At 37.7% G+C, this 18,343-nt stretch overlaps 1 protein-coding gene across 1 annotated transcript in view; it reads right to left on the minus strand.

The window, feature by feature from the left end:
• Positions 1–6,194: 6,194 nt before the first annotated feature.
• The window catches only part of PLCZ1 (phospholipase C zeta 1), a 61,478-nt gene continuing 49,329 nt past the window's right edge, over positions 6,195–18,343 (minus strand). Inside the window, exons 10-12 of the mRNA XM_060194434.1 lie at positions 12,906–13,038; positions 7,072–7,221; positions 6,195–6,319 (exon numbers count right to left, since the gene is read on the minus strand). Of these exons, the coding sequence (XP_060050417.1) occupies positions 6,234–6,319; positions 7,072–7,221; positions 12,906–13,038 (369 nt within the window). The 3' untranslated portion in view covers positions 6,195–6,233. The remainder of the gene's footprint in view (positions 6,320–7,071; positions 7,222–12,905; positions 13,039–18,343) is intronic.

An 18,343-nucleotide genomic window follows, 5' to 3' on the forward strand; every position in this document is an offset into this window, starting at 1 on the left:
AAATAATGAAATCAGCATCCAAACACTAGGTAAGGAAATAATCACAGTAGTTAGTAAAGAGTTTGAAAGAATTGTCATCAGAAATGCAGAAACAACAAATGAGACTCTGGAAGAAAACACTAATTATCTCAAGGTGATTAGAGAGCTGAAAGCTGAAATAGCTGAGTTAAGAATACAGCTAGCTGAACAAGCTAAAACAGTATCAGAACAGGGTAAAAAAATAGATGAACTCCGGAAAACAGTAGAGGAGAGAGAGAATAGAATCAATGAGGCTGAAGACAGAATTAGCAAGATCGAGGACAAATTAGAGACAACTAAAAAAGAAGTAAGAGATCTCAAAAAGAGATTAAGAGATGCTGAAAACAACAACAGAGACTTATGGGATGACTTCAGAAGAAATAATATACACATTATTGGCTTACCAGAGGAAGAAAGAGCGGGAGAGGAAGAAAGCATTCTTCAGGACATAATAGTTGAGAACTTCTCTAATCTAGACAACATCAAAGACATAAAGGTTCAAGAATACATTCAAACAAGTATCAATTTGTGTTAATCCAGTTATAAATTCAGATGCAATCTCAAAAAATACCTACTGAGTACCCTCTAATTTGTCAAACACTATGCTAGTTACTTTCATTTCTTTCACCTAACCTCCATACCAGATAATGGTAGAATAAGTATCAATAAGCTTGTTTTTTTCAAAACAAGTTAGAAGAAACCATATTTTTCTGCATATAAAATTTAATGAGACAAATTTCTGTTGACAAGGAGATATATAGCATAAGCAATGACACTTAACAACCAGTATTCAGCAAGTAGAGTACAGTATTTGCAGGCATGTGATGTCAGGTTTGAACTTAGCACCGTACAATGAAATTCTAGTGTCTCTATCTGTATCTCTTTCTCTCATAATTCTTAACAAACCATAACAATATATACAACATCCCAATGCTTAAACCTGGTAGCAGAAAATAAATGAATAAATAAATCTTATAGGAAAAAGAAACAAGTTAAAAAAAATCAATGTCTTAGTAGTCTCAGTTAAAAGCTTTTGGCTACAAAGGAATTTAACACAAACATGAAGAGACAGCCAACTGAATAGAAGAAGATATTTGTGCAATTAAAATCATTCACTAGGTCAATATTTTAAAAATATAAAGACATCTTAGAAGTTAACAACAAATAACCCAATTTAAATTGGACAGGCGATTTGAATAAACATATCTGCAAAGACACACAAAAGACCAATAGTTACATAAAAATATGGTCAGTTTTTACTTTATTTATTTATTTGCCTCCAGGGTTATCACTGGGGCTGGGTGCCTGTACTATGAACCCACTCTCCTGTAGCCACTTTTATTTCTCCCAATTTTTTGGGGTAGGATAGACAGAAAATTGAGAGGGGGGAGGAAGATAGAGATGGAGAGAGAAAGATAGTCTCCTGCAGACCTGCTTCACTGCTTGTGAAGTGACCCCCCCCCCCCCGCAGGTGGGGAGCCAGAGGCTCAAACTGGGATCCTTGTGTGGGTCTTCGTGCTTCATACTATGTGTGCTTAACTTGGTGCACCACCATCTGGTCCCCTAATTTTACTCTTTATGAAAGAAATGCAAATCAAAACCATAATGAAGATTTTTATCTCACATTCATAATTAAGGCCCTTCCTATCATGTAGATTTCATAAAATACCACACACACACACCATATAAACTTTGAGTGGTAACTCTATATATTTATTTGAAATGTATGAACACACTAATTCAAAAAACATAAAAAATAAATATCAAATATTTTCCTGTGGGATACAGAGAAACAAAGTCAGGCCTCAGACAAAGGAAGCAAACCTTTAATGGCTGAATGCAGAGATGAGGTCACCAAGGAGGTGGAGACTCAAAGGGTATATATAGGGAGTCTAGTAGACTTTGGAGAGATATTGAAACTTTGGTGTTGGGTGTGATGTGGAAACACATAAGGAAAAGCTTTGAAATGCTACCCCTAAAATATACAACCTTACAAATCAATGTTTTCTCAATAAAGCATTTAAAGTTGGGGGGAGATATATGTACCCATTCTCATAACATTATTCATAACATGCAAGCCAATGAATCAACCTAAATGATTACTGACAAATGATTGGACACAGAAGCATGTTCAATAGATTACTACACGGCTATTAAAAACAGATGAAGGGCCAACAACATAGCTTAATTAGGTAGTGAGCTTGCTTTGCCATGTGTATGACCTGGGTTCAAGCCTGGACCCCATGGCACTAATGGGAGCTTCAGTGTTATGATACTTTCCCTCTGTCTCACTCTGTCTTCCTGTCTGAAAAAAAGTTCGTCTGGAGTGATGAAATGCTAGTGACAATCCACTCCCCCCCACCCTAAAGAAGATAAAATCTTGCCTTTTATGACACCATGAATAGGATTTTCAGTAATTGTAGTAAGCAAAATAAGTCAGAAAGTAAAAGACAATTATAGGGTGATATTTCTTTTTCCTTTTTTTTTTTTTTTGCCTCCAGGGTTATTGCTGTGGCTCAGTGCCTGTGCACTATGAATCCACTGCTCCTGGAGGCCATTTTTCCCCTTTTTGTTGCCCTTGTTGTTTATTGTTGTTGTTGTTGTTGTTACTGCCGTTGTTGTTGGAAAGGACAGAGAAATCGAGAGGAGGGGAAGACAGACAGAGGGAGAGAAAGATAGACACTTGCAGACCTGCTTCACTGCTAGTGAAGCGACCAACCCCACTGCAGGTGGGGGGGGGCCCGCTCGCGGGGGGGGGGGGGGGGGTTTGGGGGGGTGGAGGGGGCTAACCGGGATCCTTACACTGGTCCTTCCACTTTGCACCATGTGCGCTTAACCTGCTGTGCTACTGTCTGCTCCCCCACGGTGGTATTTCTAATATGTGGACTATGAATAATCCGAACAAAGAAAATAACAGATCGCAACAAAAATAACTCTCAGACTCTGTGGAAAACATGATGGTTACCAGAAAATGAGGAACAGGAGGGAGGGGAAAGAATAGAAGGGCCAGTGTGATAACAGGAGTGGTACTAGAGTCTTGATGGTGGGTAAAATGAGGCTTGTACATTAGAAGGTATAAAGTTGTCCTCCTGAAATGTACATAGTATTATAGAGCAATGATTAACCCATACTATTTAAAAATAAAGACTTGGGAAGTCGGGCTGTGGTGCAGCGGGTAAAGCGCACGTGGCGCAAATCGCCAGGACCTGCGTAAGGATCCCAGTTCGAGCCCCGGGCTCCCCACCTGCAAGGGAGTCGCTTCACAAGCAGTGAAGCAGGTCTGCAGGTGTCTGTCTTTGTCTGTCTTTCTCTCCTCCTCTCTGTCTTCCCCTCCTCTCTCCATTTCTCTCTGTCCTATCCAACAACAATAATAACCACAACAATGTTAAACAACATGGGCAACAAAAAGGAAAATAAATAAATAAATAAAAACTTAATAAAAAAAAAGCGATCTCAAAAAAAAAAAGATTTGATGAAGAATTGGGATTTTCAGGGCCAGGCAGTGGTGCACCTGGCTGAGTGCACACGTTACAAGGACCAGTAAGGAGCTGGGTTCAAGCCTCCGGCTCCCCACCTGCAGGGGTCTCGGTTCACAAGCGGTGAAGCGGGTCTGCAGGTGTTATCCTTCTCTCCCCCCTCTGTCTTCCCCTCTTCTCTCGACTTCTCTCTGTCCTATCCAATAACAATAATAACAAAAATGGGAATAAATGGCCTCCAGGAGCAGTGGATTCATAGTGCAGGCACTGAGCCCAAGCAATAACCATGGAGGCAAAAAAAAAATTTATACCAAGGGGCCAAGCGGTGGTTCACTTGGTAGAGCAAACATGTTACAATGTGATAGGACCCAAGCCCCGGGCTCCCCACCTGCAAGGGAGTCACTTCACAAGCAGTGAAGCAGGTCTGCTGGTGTCTGTCTTTGTCTGTCTTTCTCTCCTCCTCTCTGTCTTCCCCTCCTCTCTCCATTTCTCTCTGTCCTATCCAACAACAATAATAACCACAACAATGTTAAACAACATGGGCAACAAAAAGGAAAATAAATAAATAAATAAATAAAAACTTAATAAAAAAAAAGCGATCTCAAAAAAAAAAAGATTTGATGAAGAATTGGGATTTTCAGGGCCAGGCAGTGGTGCACCTGGCTGAGTGCACACGTTACAATGTGCAAGGATCCAGGTTCAACCCTTGGCTCCCACTTGCATAGGGAAAGCTTCACGAGTGGTGAAGCAGGGTTACAGGTGTCTCTTTTTTCCTCTCTCCCTCTCTTCCCTTCACTCTGGATTTCTCTTTGTCTCTATGCAATAAATAAAATAAAATAAAATTATTGGGATTTTCAACACAGCAAATGAAACCTTTTGAGAAGCAAAAAGATATAACCATATTTAAAAACATAGCTTTTATTTTTAATTTAGAAAAAAGATTAAGAGATATTGGTGTTTGGTGGTGGTGATATGGTAACAAGTTTTGAAGAAGTGAGAAATTGTATTCTTAAAACCTTTACAGGCTTACAAATAAAAGTTAACTAAAAACAAATAAATGAACATTATTTCAAAACTTTAAAAATTGTAACGAGAAAAGAGAAAACCAGAAAACTATCAGTGGCTGAAACATCAACATTTAGTATAATTCAGCCGTATATAGCCTAGAAAAAGATTATGGGGTGATTGATTCAGAGGATAATTATCATTTTTGCCATTGGATCTGTGGAAAAACAATTATTATTCTACTTCATAATTCAGGTATATATGGACTAAAAAAAAAGTTGCTCTTTCAGTGCATCTCTTTCACTATCTCTGGGGCAAACAGACAGAAACACCCATAAGAGAATGGTCATTCCTGAAGAGAGAATGACAAGAACTTCAAATGAAGTGATAAGAGAACACTGATGTGTCTAGAGAGTGGCTAAGGAAGGCATCAACTTTGGAGAAAAAGTAACTCGAATTAGAACTGCAGATTTCTCCTATATAACTTTTTATAGATTGCTTACTGTCTTCCAGACTTGAATTCTATACCTTGAGTAACTTCTAATGTGAAGGATTAATAGATAGTGGGTATCCAGTACCCAACATGGAGTAAAGCTTATATGTTCATTCTTCCCAGATTGGGCGTGTTCAAGGTGGTATGGTCATAGACCATACGTTCATTCTTTTCACCAAAATATAAGTCTACTGACATAATTTAGGCCCATTGATATTCCCATATGAAGTATCATTTTAATTGAGTGTGCATTTATGCCTATAATTAATTGTTTCTATTATCATGCAATTCCCATTGTTCAAATTATATCCTACACATAGCACAAAAGGAACTTGAGTGCTTTCATTCCTCTAATTAAAACTAAGATATTTCACTCTGATGGATAAGAGATTAATAAACAAATGAAAAGAAACAACATAGGACTCTCATCTGTAACAAAGAAATAGTTTTCAAAGTATATTTAGTACATATTCAAAAGTACTGTAAATTCAGAGATCCAAGCATGCACATCTACACAGTAGATCTCATTTCTAGAAGTCTGAATACAGTTTGAATGCAAATCAATTTCATGTACACTCATAAAAAAAAAAAAAGCCTGTATAATTACAGGGTACCAAATCCAGTGCATAACATCTAAGAGCTAGCCTGAGTATGCAAGGGCTAATTACTCTCTAGGATAGAAAAGTGCACAAAGCACCTGGGGTACTGATTTTTTTCCACTACAGTATACAGTAGTGAGTGTCTGGGAGTTAAAGCACTCTTAGATTTCATGTTTCTTTTATACTGCCAAATATTTGCCAACATATCTTATACAAACAGACCTGTTTTTAAAGCTTGTAAATTCTACTAATTAAAAGTGAGCAAGCAAATTGAAAGAAGAGCCTTGGCAGCAGAGGGCCAGGAGAAACTGGTTGACAAATAGACCACATAGGTTGGGACTCTGAAGCTTTTGTTTTCTTGTTATCCTCTGCTCTATTTTGCATATTTAAAAGTTAACTCTCTCAGTTTTTCTGTTTACCTCAAATAAGTATTTGGCTTTGTGCTTACTAAGAAAAAGTAGAAGAAGGAAAAGGAGGAGGAGGGTGAGAAGAATAGGAAGGAAAAGGAGGAGAAGGAGAATAGAAAGAAGGAAAAGGAGAAGATGGAGGAGGAGGAGGAGGAAGAAGAAGAAAGAAATATATGAACTCTTGTTTAAATTTTTTTCTTTTTACTATTTTTATTAAGTTGGTTTGTTTTAGTTGCTATCTGACATACCAAACATAAACAAACAGTGAAGCAGGCTCAAGGCTCTCACCCATTTTGGAAAACAGGGGAACACGACGATAACCTGAAAAAGGAATCAGATCTAATTAGAACAAAAGGTAATCAGCAGTGACTCTGACACTGTTATTATTGGGAAGAATATGCCTTTACTATGCAGAGCTAAAAACTATGACCAGGTAGTTACATTCCATCGTGACCATTAGTTACACACAAAAATAGAATATTGCAAGATTTTATTCTGGTTTCTACTGCTGAACACTGAGCACACATAATGCTTTCCTTCCTCAAAATGCAGTTGCTTTAAAATTAGTCACTCACCCCACAAGAACCCTGCATTAGAAAGACTCCCCCCCTCCACCCCCGTACATCTCAGGGAATGCTGGACAAGTGAGCATATGAAATAAGTCTACTGGAAGAACAGTATGTCAGCCCTGCAAGATAACTGAGTACAACAAAAAGGGAGCTCAGTGATAGTCAGCAAAGTCACGTTCCCAGTCTCTCCTCAGCTAGAAAAACTGTGCCACTGTTTCTCCATTCCTTCATTTCTCTATGATAGTCACAACTACTCTCAACTGAAATAAAATAGCTATCTATGATCCAGATGGAGAAATGCTCGAGTCTAGCTAATTAGCGTTTCTAGAAATCTTACCTACATTTCTATAATTCCACTGAAAAAAATGTCGAGACATTAAAATCTCCCATACGTTTGCTGCCATGGGTAGAGTTAATTGTTCTCTCAAAGTATCTCTGCTAAACATGAGTTATATTTAATATCACCACAGTAAATATATAGTTATCTTACTTTAGGGATATTACCTTTGTTCATGCACAGAACTGGTAAAGTATACTGCCCAAGAAATTCATTCCCAGATATAAAACCTTGATTTTCAACAACAAAACGTATCAATGCCAATTCTGGAACCTCAATAATAAATGTGAATGTTTCATTCCATTTTGGAGAAAAAGCTGAAATATAAAAGAATACATACAATCTAAGAATCATAGACACTACCTCTAGAGGAAAATGTTTATATAATCTTTTCATTTGAATAATGAAAACTTGTATTTTAGAGTATGAGTTAAATTGTTATGGTATGCAACAAACTAGATTCTGAACCACCTAGTGAGAAAAAAAAAAAGCAATGACAGTTATATTTATCGGTTATTTACTATTGCTGGGCAGTGTTCTAAAGACATAAAGTAGATAATCTCATTTAATACTACAACTACTTTTTCAGGATTTAAGTTATCCATATTTACAGATGAGAAAACTGAGCCGCAGAGATGTTAGATTGTTTCCTAGGGGGTTCATATGCACAATTTTTAAATGGTGACACAAGAAATAAAGCAAAAGGAATGCAATTTCAGAGCAGTAACATTTAATTATCATGTATTATGATTGCTGTGTTAAGACTTTTCATTAACAAAGAAATTGCGACATGGTGAAGTTAAGTAACCTATTTTCCTGTGCCAGGTTCTATTATGAAAAGAGCTCCATAGACAATTGTTGGATTGAAAGCCAGATAATGAGAGCTTTAAAATCAGTGTTTGACCCTTCTTTTGACTAAGGGTTCATTTTAAAGTCCAAAGTTGATGAGTAATTTACTTCTCTGGCAAAACAAATCATCTCAAATAGCCAATCTCTTGCCAAACAGGAAATCCAAACAATGTGACCCAAATCACACAAAACTGAAGCATAATTTAGTGGAATCAACACATTCACATCAAGATCAAATATACAATCTACTTAATAAAGATTCAAAGGTTCAGAAAGAAATAAGTAGTATTTTCATGTACAAAGGCAATGATCTACCTGCTAGGTCAATAGCTATTGTTCTCTGACATATATTCAAGAAGCACAGAAGAGTCTGTAATTATGATCGGCGGATGCAATATTATTTGGTTTGGATTGGGAGACGCATACGGGAAAGTGGGCCCTATCCAAGGGTTCCAGGACTGGGGGAAGTAGGGGCTCTATAGTGAAGATGTGAGGTTCCTGCTGTCTTAGGGTTCAAAAAGACAATCGATAGTTAATATTATCATCACATTATTTGTTAATTGGGTTAACTTTGAAAAGTCCCTTTGTTATGGTTTGCTGTACAGTATCCAGTATCTTGTATATAGCTGTGCTATTGGATGCTTCTAATCTACTTGGTCTAGGCTTTTGAGAGAGTCCGCATATCAAATACATAGCCTATATATTAAAAAGATTCAGTTTGTCTTTTGAGAAACTTTGAGACATACAATTGATTTCCCCCTCTCATTTTAATTAACTACTGATTTGTATGTCTACATTTTGCTAGGAGTGTACATAAACACCATTCCCACCACCAAAGGACTGTGACCCATCCCTCCCGCCCACTCCCACCCCCCACTGGCCCAGGAAGCTACATGTCTACCCCTCACCACTGGGTTTTTACTTTGGTGCCCTACTTACAATTTGATCAGGTCCTGCTTTTAGTTTCCCTTTCAGATCTTCTTAGTCAGCTTCTGTTGATGAGTGGGATCATCCCATACTCATCTTTATCTTTCTGACTTAGTTCACTTAACATAATTCCTTCTAGCTCTGTCCAAGATGGGTCAGAGAAGGTGGGTTCATTGTTTTTGATAGGTGCATAGTATTCCATTGTGTATATATACCACAGCTTTCTCAGCCACTCATCTGTTGTTGGGCACCTGGGTTGCGATTGCCACCTCAACATGCTTCACCTCAGGCTGTGTCCAGAGACTTCACGTGTGGAATGACAACCCTTCAGCTTCATTACTCTGGTGAGACCTTTCCTTTTATAGTACACTCTAATTTCATCTCAGGTAGTTCACTTTCTAACAAAGTCCCATAACCTAGATATACACCAGTTTCTGTGAGAGAGAGCTTATGTGCACACGTATCCATAAACTACTGAAAAATATATACCTGAAAGCAGGACTACACTAGAGTTTACAGTGAGTACCTCCCTAACACTTCGTCTCCACTATTCCAAGCTTGGGATCCATGATTGCTCAACAAATTGTTTGGCTTCATATGTTAACTCTCTTTTCAATCACCAGGTTCCAGATGCCACCAGGATGCTGGCTAGGCTTCCCTGGATTGAAGACCCCACCAATGTGTCCTGGAGCTCAGCTTCCCCAGAGACACGCCTTACTAGGGAAAGAGAGAGGCAGACTGGGAGTATGGACCGACCAGTCAACGCCCATGTTCAGCAGGGAAGCAATTACAGAAGCCAGACCTTCCACCTTCTGCATCCCACAATGACCTTGGGTCCATACTCCCAGAGGGATAAAGAATGGGATAGCTATCATGGGAGGGGGTGGGTTATGGGGATTGGATGGTGGGAATTGTGTGGAGTTGTACCCTTCCTACCTTATGTTTTTGTTCATTAATCCTTTCTTAAATAAAAAATTTTTTAAAAAAAAAAGAAAAAGAGAAAAAAAAAGAGTCTGTAATTATACTATAGCTGTGCTTTCTACAGTGTATCTGTAATCGTAGTCATGCATTTACTAAGTAATAGATAAGGATGCAGGTAAAATGATAAAAATATTAACTAATTTGCTTTTAGTTTATGCTGAAATACTTTTTTCTTATAGAGGTAAGAAACAAAGAAATAGAAGGAGAGACAAAGAGAAGGAGAGACATCTTCTGCTCTACTCTACTGCTTGTAATGCTTCAATCCTACAGGTGGGGACCAGGATCTTAAAACCAGGTTCTTGTTCATGGTATTAGGTACAAACTAAAGGTTAGCTACCACACAGCCCCAAGACACGTTTTTATACACACTACAAAAAGAAAACATCAGAACAACATACTTTTACTGATTTATTCATCCTTTAATTCTACTCTTTCCCAATCCTTTTTTCCTCATTCTCTCTCCTCTCTCTCTCTCTCTCTCTCTCTCTCTCTCTCACACACACACACACACACACACACACATACACACACACACACATTGGTTAAAAAAGAAAGTTTTAACTTTGTCAAAAAAAAAAAATAAAGAAACCAGGATTCAAAATTGGCTAGTTGGATAATTTAAAAGTTTCTCCTTGGGAGTCAGGCGGCAGTGCAGCGGGTTAAGCACACGTGGCTCAAAGCACAAGGTCTGGCGTAAGGATCCTGGTTTGAGTCCCCCTGCTCCCCACCTGCAGGGGAGTCACTTCACAGGCGGTGAAGCAGGTCAGCAGGTGTCTATCTTTCTCTCCCTCTCTGTCTTCCCCATCTCTCTCCATTTCTCTCTGTCCTATCCAACAACAATGACATCAACAACAATAATAACTATAACAAAAATGGTAACAACAAGGGCAACAAAAAGGAAATAAATAAATAAATATTTAAAAAAATTTCTCCTGTTGTGAATTAAACAGAAGAATTACTTCAATCCTTTATCCAAAGAGGTATATTTCCTCCCAGTGTCTCATGTCTTTTCATTATACTACCATAACCTCAGTAGCTAAGTTGTCTTAGAATTTCTCTTTTATATTTATCAAGGTTTTATGCTTATGTATCTTCCTCACATACAACCTCTATTCCACTTCTAATGTCACAAACCTTTACAACCTAAAACTACATCCATTAGCCATGAGAACACGTCTTAACTCTAATTTGTATTTCTCATTTCCTTCATATGCTTCTTTCTGTCTGGTCTACAAAAGTAGTCTCTTGAAATCTCCAGTCTGTTCATGTTATATCAATATATAAAGTTGAATTTTTATTTGATACAGAAAATGAAGTCTTTATAATTCATATAGGTCTATTCATAGCATTGGTGATTTCCCATGACCATCCCCAAATTAACTTTTAAATCTATCCAATCTCTCTTAATCACCCCGGAATCTTTAACTTTTTTAATGTTTCTCATCATGGGTGGGTTTTGTTTGTTCAATGATTTAGTATTTAGATTACTCATTTTTAAATGTCCTATTCCTAATCTCCTCAGAAAGTTCTGCCCATTTTCCAAGAACATCTCTAAATATATTATTTCAAAACAAATCTCTTAAAGCACTACTAATTTTATTCATCTCATCTCCCATATAAACAATATGATGTCCACAATACAGTTAGTTGGAAGATACATAAAAATACATTTAATAAACAATTGTTCATATTTTTTTTTGCTTTTTTTCCATCAGGGTTATATCCTGGAGGCTATTTTTTACCTTTTGTTGCCCTTTTTGTTTTATTCTTGTTGTGGTTACAACTGTTGTAGTTACTGACGTCCTTGTTATAAGATAGGACAGAGAGAAATGGAGAGAGGAGGGGAAGACAGAGAGAAGGAGAGAAAGATTCATACCTGCAGACCTACTTGTGAAGCTACCCCCTGCAGGTGGAGGAGTTGAGGCTCGAACTGGGATTCTTATGCCTGTCCTTGCGATTCACACCATGTGTGCTTAACCCGCTGCACTACCACCTGACTCCCACAATTGTTCAGTTTTCTGGTAGGCAGCCTTAACAGAATTTATTAATATTTGATAAACTAATTTGACTTTCTTCAGGGATACTCTCATACAATCCGCATATCTGACTGAAATTCCAGTGGGAAACAGATATAAAAGACCCACTGAATAAGTAAAGGGTCCACGTACGTCACTTTGGAGATTCAAGTAGGAGCTATAGAGAACAAGAAGTACGTTGTTATAAACTTTCTGATATTAGTAGTTACTACATTGTAATGTAATTTCCACTCTCAGAGGAGTCGAATAAGCTAGTCATCACCTATAGTCCTTTCCATTATAACATAGAATGACAGAGCAAAAATGGATGAAATCTTTGTTTCTATGTCTTCTGCACCAAATCTAGTACTGGGGATGGTGAGGGAGACAGAGTGCAAACATTCTTGAGTCTTATTCCTCAAAGGAAAAGAAGGTGAATAAAACTGTACCTCTTTGCTGTCCAAGGCATTTTAGTCTGAAGAGTATTTTCAGACTCTGAGATGAAGTCTGTTCTACCTTGGGAAAATCTGCTCTAAGAGTCTAGACTCCAGGATTAGTTCTAAGGTCAAGCAGACTAAGGGTCAGTCTCAGGACCTGCCTACTCTTTTGCAATTTCCACAGTGATCTCAACCTCAAGAGAAGAAATGGCAATGTCAGTACTGTATTATATAAAATAGCACAGACTGCTGGAACACTGAGAAATCCTACCAAAGTCACTTATTCCATCCCACACTTTCCTTGTGGCAAAAATAATTGAATTATGAAATAGTACATGAGTAGATTTCTATGGCATCCCCAGTCTGAGTCAGAAGCCACATACCTTTGATCTAAAATAATTCAAGAAGTCAAGTAAAAATGTGCAATGTGCTATATCAGAACAATCACAAGATTTTTATTTTGCACAGAGGCTAAAAATTCTGTAGATCTCCAGACAATGAAATGTCTCCCAAGTCAGCAATATGGGGGGAAACATAAAAAAATGCGTAATGTGGAAATAAATAACGATTTCTTCAGTCAGATACATTTTTGTATGCTCCTTGAAAATATATCAAGACACCACAATAAATCATTAAGCCATTGTTTTGCTGGCTACAATATTTTGGTCATCTTGAACATAACGTAAAACTTTGTCTTATGGATTAATCTATATCTAAACCTTTTCCCACATATTATTTTTAAACTCTCCAAAAAGAGGCTTAAAAGTTCAATAAATTATATAAGGAGCTCACCGTTTTTTTTAATTACACGAGTCTGCTGCTTCACTTGGTCATTTGGAACTCCAAAAATTTCTACAACTACCAGTGCATCAGCTTTGTTAGTTGATGAGTGATAACTGGGAGGTAACTGGATACCACTGATAAGCTGTACAAATATATTTGAATGGAAGAGTTTAGTAGAATTTACTAAAATATATGATTATTTGATTTCAAAAGAAAGCATATATTGAATAAAACTTGATAGATTGTCAGTTTCCATAAAAAATTAAAGCTGTATAATAATGCAGATGTCAAAATATAACTCATTCTGAAGTAACAATAAAATAATGCCAGGAACTTGTCTTTCAACTATTCCATTTTTTTTCCAGTGTGTGATTATAGTAGAAGCTATGCTGTTTGAAATATATATATATATTGTTTTACAATAATTGCATATTGCTAAAATAACTTTCAAAAAGAATTGTTATGACTATCTACTATGATTTAGACTGAGTTACTCTGCTAGGATTAACTATCTTCAAATTCACAAATATATTGGGCACAATAGAATGTTTCTGAAATGTATTAAAAGTACCATATGATTTCCTATGACCTCATATTCTTACAGTAAATTTATATGTTTGAATAACTTATCATGTAATTTTTTATTGCTCATTGTTGTCTACATTATCAAAAGCAACCTGAGTCATTTCTAAATATTTATATGAGTGACTGAGTTTTATTCAGTCTTTCCTTATCAAGTTAATTATCAGAGCAAATGATTTGATTTAATTTAGAAATAGTGAATAAAAGCAGTATTTGTGATATACTAATTACAGTAAGAAGTAGAAGATAGAAGTCTAAAGGTGCATTTACAAAAACTGAAACATTATTTCAGTTTCCAAAGCATATAATAAAGAGGAAAGAATAAGTGAAAAAAATGAATTGAAAATGAAGACAAATTGAAAAATGAAGTGAAACAAGAATGTAGAAAACAAAATAACAAATAGCAATTTATAATTTTTATTTTCCTTACTCCACACATTATGTTATTAGCTAGAAATCTGAGTGACTGCAACCGAACGGAATCGATATTGATCAAACAGCAGAATTAGGCATTTTAGTAATTAGAAAGAACACAGATAAATAGCTAATGCAGAAGCTATGTAGTCTACTAACAGAGAATCAGTGTTGTTGGTAATAAATTCTTGCCAAGATAAAGAAGATTCAGAACTTCATGCCAAAAAATAGTACTATCTATGGCAAGAACTTCCAATACTATGTTGAAGAGTAACGGTGACAGTGGACAGCCCTGTCTAGTCCCCGATGTCTTAAAGTTTCTCAAAAGACAAACTGAATCTTTTTAATATATAGGCTATGTATTTGATATGCGGACTCTCTCAAAAGCCTAGACCAAGTAGATTAGAAGCTTCCAATAGCACAGCTATATACAAGATACTGGGTACTGTCCAGCAAACCATAACAAAGGGACTTTTCAAAGTTAACCCAATTAACAAATAATGTGATGATAATATTAACTATTGATTGTCTTTTTGAACCCTAAGACAGCAGGAGCCTCACATCTTCACTATAGAGCCCCTACTTCCCCCAGTCCTGGAACCCTTGGATAGGGCCCACTTTCCCATATGCATCTCCCAATCCAAACCAAATAACATTGCATCTGCCGATCACAACCTAACCAAAGCAACGATTGCTACCTCAACATGCTTCACCTCAGAATGTATCCAGAGACTTCACGTGTGGAATGACAACCCTTCAGCTTCATTACTCGGGTGAGACCTTTCCTTTAATAGTACACTCTAATTTCATCTCAGGTAGTTCACTTTCTAACAAAGTCCCATAACCTAGATATACACCAGTTTCTGTGAGAGAGAGCTTATGTGCACACGTATCCATAAACTACTGAAAAATATATACCTGAAAGCAGGACTACACTAGAGTTTACAGTGAGTACCTCCCTAACACTTCGTCTCCACTATTCCAAGCTTGGGATCCATGATTGCTCAACAAATTGTTTGACTTCATATGTTAACTCTCTTTTCAATCACCAGGTTCCAGATGCCACCAGGATGCTGGCTAGGCTTCCCTGGATTGAAGACCCCACCAATGTGTCCTGGAGCTCAGCTTCCCCAGAGTCACACCCTACTAGGGAAAGAGAGAGGCAAACTGGGGGTATGGACCGACCAGTCAACGCCCATGTTCAGCGGGGAAGCAATTACAGAAGCCAGACCTTCTACCTTCTGCAACCCTCAATGACCCTGGGTCCATGCTCCCAGAGGGATAGAGAATGGGAAAGCTATCAGGGGAGGGGGTGGGTTATGGGGATTGGGTGTTGGGAATTGTGTGGAGTTGTACCCCTCCTACCTTATGCTTTTGTTCACTAATCCTTTCTTAAATAAAAAATTTAAAAAAAAATAGTACTATCTAACTAAAAAACAATAGCAATTGTTAATGAAATTGCTAATAATCATTAAAGAGAATTTGAATAATCTTGGTCAAATAATTTGTATATGCTGTCTCATGACATCCTTTCAGGAACCACCTAAGGAGACTGATGTCAAAGAGAAAAATCCACTATGGTCAACCAGAATAGCTCTTATCCCTGGGGTTCAGTACCCACACACACTGTTACTGGTGGATTTTTTTTCTCCTTTATTTGATGAGATCAGGTGTGCTCAGGGTGGTATGACCATAGACTTCTCCTTTATTTTAGAGAGATAGAGAATTTGAGAGGGATGGGCAAGGGAGACAACTGAATTATTTGCCTTATGGCTGCTAAAGTTTTCCCCCCTGCAAGTGGGGAGTAGGGGCTAAAACCCAGTTTCTTCATCATAATAGCATGTACACTTAACCAGGTGCACTACCACCCAACTTACTGGTATATACATTCCATTTTAAAAATTTATTTGTTTTATTTATTTGTTTATTCTACCAGAACACTGCTCAGCTTTGGTTTATGGTGGTGCAGGGGATTGAATTTGGGACTCTGGAGCCTCAGGCATGAAAGCCTCTTTGCATAACCATTATGCTATCTATCCCCACTCTACACTTTTTTTAATTAAAAAAGAAATGGCTCCATGGGTTTGTTTTTTTTTATTGCCACCATGGGTATGGTTGGTGTGTACACTTGCACCTGGTGGCCTTTTTACCCCTTCCTTTTTTTTTTTAACTAGAGTCAGAGAAATATTGACAGGGAAGGGGGAAATACGGAATAGAAGAGAGAGAGAAAGAAAGAAAACTACAGCACTACTTCCCTGCTAAGAAGCTTCTCCCCTGTACGTGGGGCAGGAGGCTTGAGTCTAGGTCCTTATACATGATGATGTATGCTTCTCAATGCACCACCAACTGGCAATGGCTCCATTAATTTTATAAACATGAATAATTGACCAAGACCAACACGTGTTTGCAGAGGACAAAGAATAAAACAAGAAATACTAAATGGCTTCATCAAGGACATAAAATGTTAAAGTAAAATGAAGCCTTTTGTTTCCCCAGCCATGCCCTCTATTTTGCACAAATCAAAATGTCATCACAAAGCTCCATAGAATGAGAAAAGTAGGAGGAAGAGACATCCATGGCCAAAAGCATCCCAATGTAACAAACAATATCAGATTTTTTTAAAAAAGGAAGCATTTGCAAATATTTGTGCACAACAGCCACCCCCATCTTCACTTTCTTATTAAACATTTGTGTATTCTTCCCTACTATTCTTAACTTGGAAAAACTAATATGTATGAGCTTAGACAGCATGTCAGTTACTATGGAGTAAGAACTGCACAAAATACAGATCTGAATCCTTAAAGAATCCTCAAATAATCAGAGAAGTAAACAAGTAAGCAATTATAACACATCATCCTAAGTGTCATGATATATAATGTTTGCATATAGGAAGAGAGGAGCAGGAGAAGAAAGATGAGGAGAAGGAAGTAGAGCAGAACTAATTTAGCATTAAAAATAGCTTTCAAGAGCACATATTACTATCTATGAGAACCTAGGTTCAAACCCAACAACCACCACCTGCAGGGTGGAAGCTTCACAATTGGTAGACAAGAGCTGCAGTTGTTTCTCTTTCTTTCCCCCTTTCCTTTCTAGTTACCTCTGTTTCTATTCAAAAAAGTAGGAGGGGGAGGATAAGGATGTCAATGGGGAGGAGGAGGAGAGAAAGGAAGGAAGGAAGGAAGGAAGGAAGGAAGGAAGGAAGGAAGGAAGGAAGGAAGGAAGGAGGGGAGGGAAGGGAGGGAGGGAGGGAGGGAGGGAGGAAGGAAGGAAGGAAGGAAGGAAGGAAGGAAGGAAGGAAAGAAAGAAGGAAGGATGAAAAAAAGTGTATAAATGACTGCTAGAAGAGGTGGATTTCATAATGCAGACTTTGAGCCCCAGTGTTAAGTCTGCTGGGGAAATGTATATATAAAACTTGCAGAAACAAGTGATTTTTTTAGTCTTGCAACAGGATCTTAAAGACAAAAAGGTGGGTTAAGGGTGAAAGGAAAGAGCCTAGACAAAGGAAAAGAGCATATTCAATAGGTGGGGGTGTTACTGTGGGTAAAGAAGGCACCAACTTCTCTGTGTTTATAGAATAGGAAGAAAGACTGGAAGTGAGGGGCCAGGTGGTGGCGCACCTGGTTGAGCACACATACTACAGTGCACAAGCACCCAGTTTCAAGCCCCTGGTCCCTACCTGCAGGGGAAAGCTTCATGAATGGTGAAGCAGGGCTGCAGGTGTCTTTCTCTCTCCTTCTCTATCTCCCCCTTCCCTCTTGATTGCTGGTTGTCTCTATCCAATAAGTAAAGATAATAAAGAAAATAGTTTAAAAAATAAAGAAAGACTGGAAGTGGTGAGAGGTGGAGCTGAGGTAAGATGAAAAAAGCCAACAAAAGAAACAAATATTAAATAGGTAAGATAAGGTTAGCATTGTAGCAAAGTCTCTGTGGACTTGTAGCACTGATAAATTAGAGCACTGAGTCTAGTTACCTGAGATCCTCTTAAAAAGTCAAGGAGTAGAGATGACAGATGATACATTTTTATGGAAGAACAGTTGATAAATGAGAAATCAGATCATGGGATTGGATAAATAAAACTTTTAGGAGGATGATGATCAATAGACTTTGTAGATGGAACAAACATGAGAAATATAGTGGGAAGATGTGGAAGACAACTAGCACAAATGCACAATCTTAGCCACAACTAAATCAGTGAATTTGACTTAATTCAATGAGAATTAAATAAAATAGAAGTAGGGGTCAGAGAGAGATCTCTGCTCTTCAAGTAGGATGCATGCCTGGCACTGTACACAGCCCAGGTCTGAGCACAGCATCACACAGAAATCTCAAAGCACTGGGGTTATGGTATCTTTCTCTCTCTGCCTTTGTGTCTCCATCTGAATGATAAAGAGGTTCATAAGGGGTAAAATCATAAATGTACAAGGCCTCAGATCCACAATACAAAGAAAGAG

Source organism: Erinaceus europaeus, chromosome 7, assembly GCF_950295315.1.
Source record: "Erinaceus europaeus chromosome 7, mEriEur2.1, whole genome shotgun sequence".
Taxonomy (NCBI): domain Eukaryota; kingdom Metazoa; phylum Chordata; class Mammalia; order Eulipotyphla; family Erinaceidae; genus Erinaceus; species Erinaceus europaeus.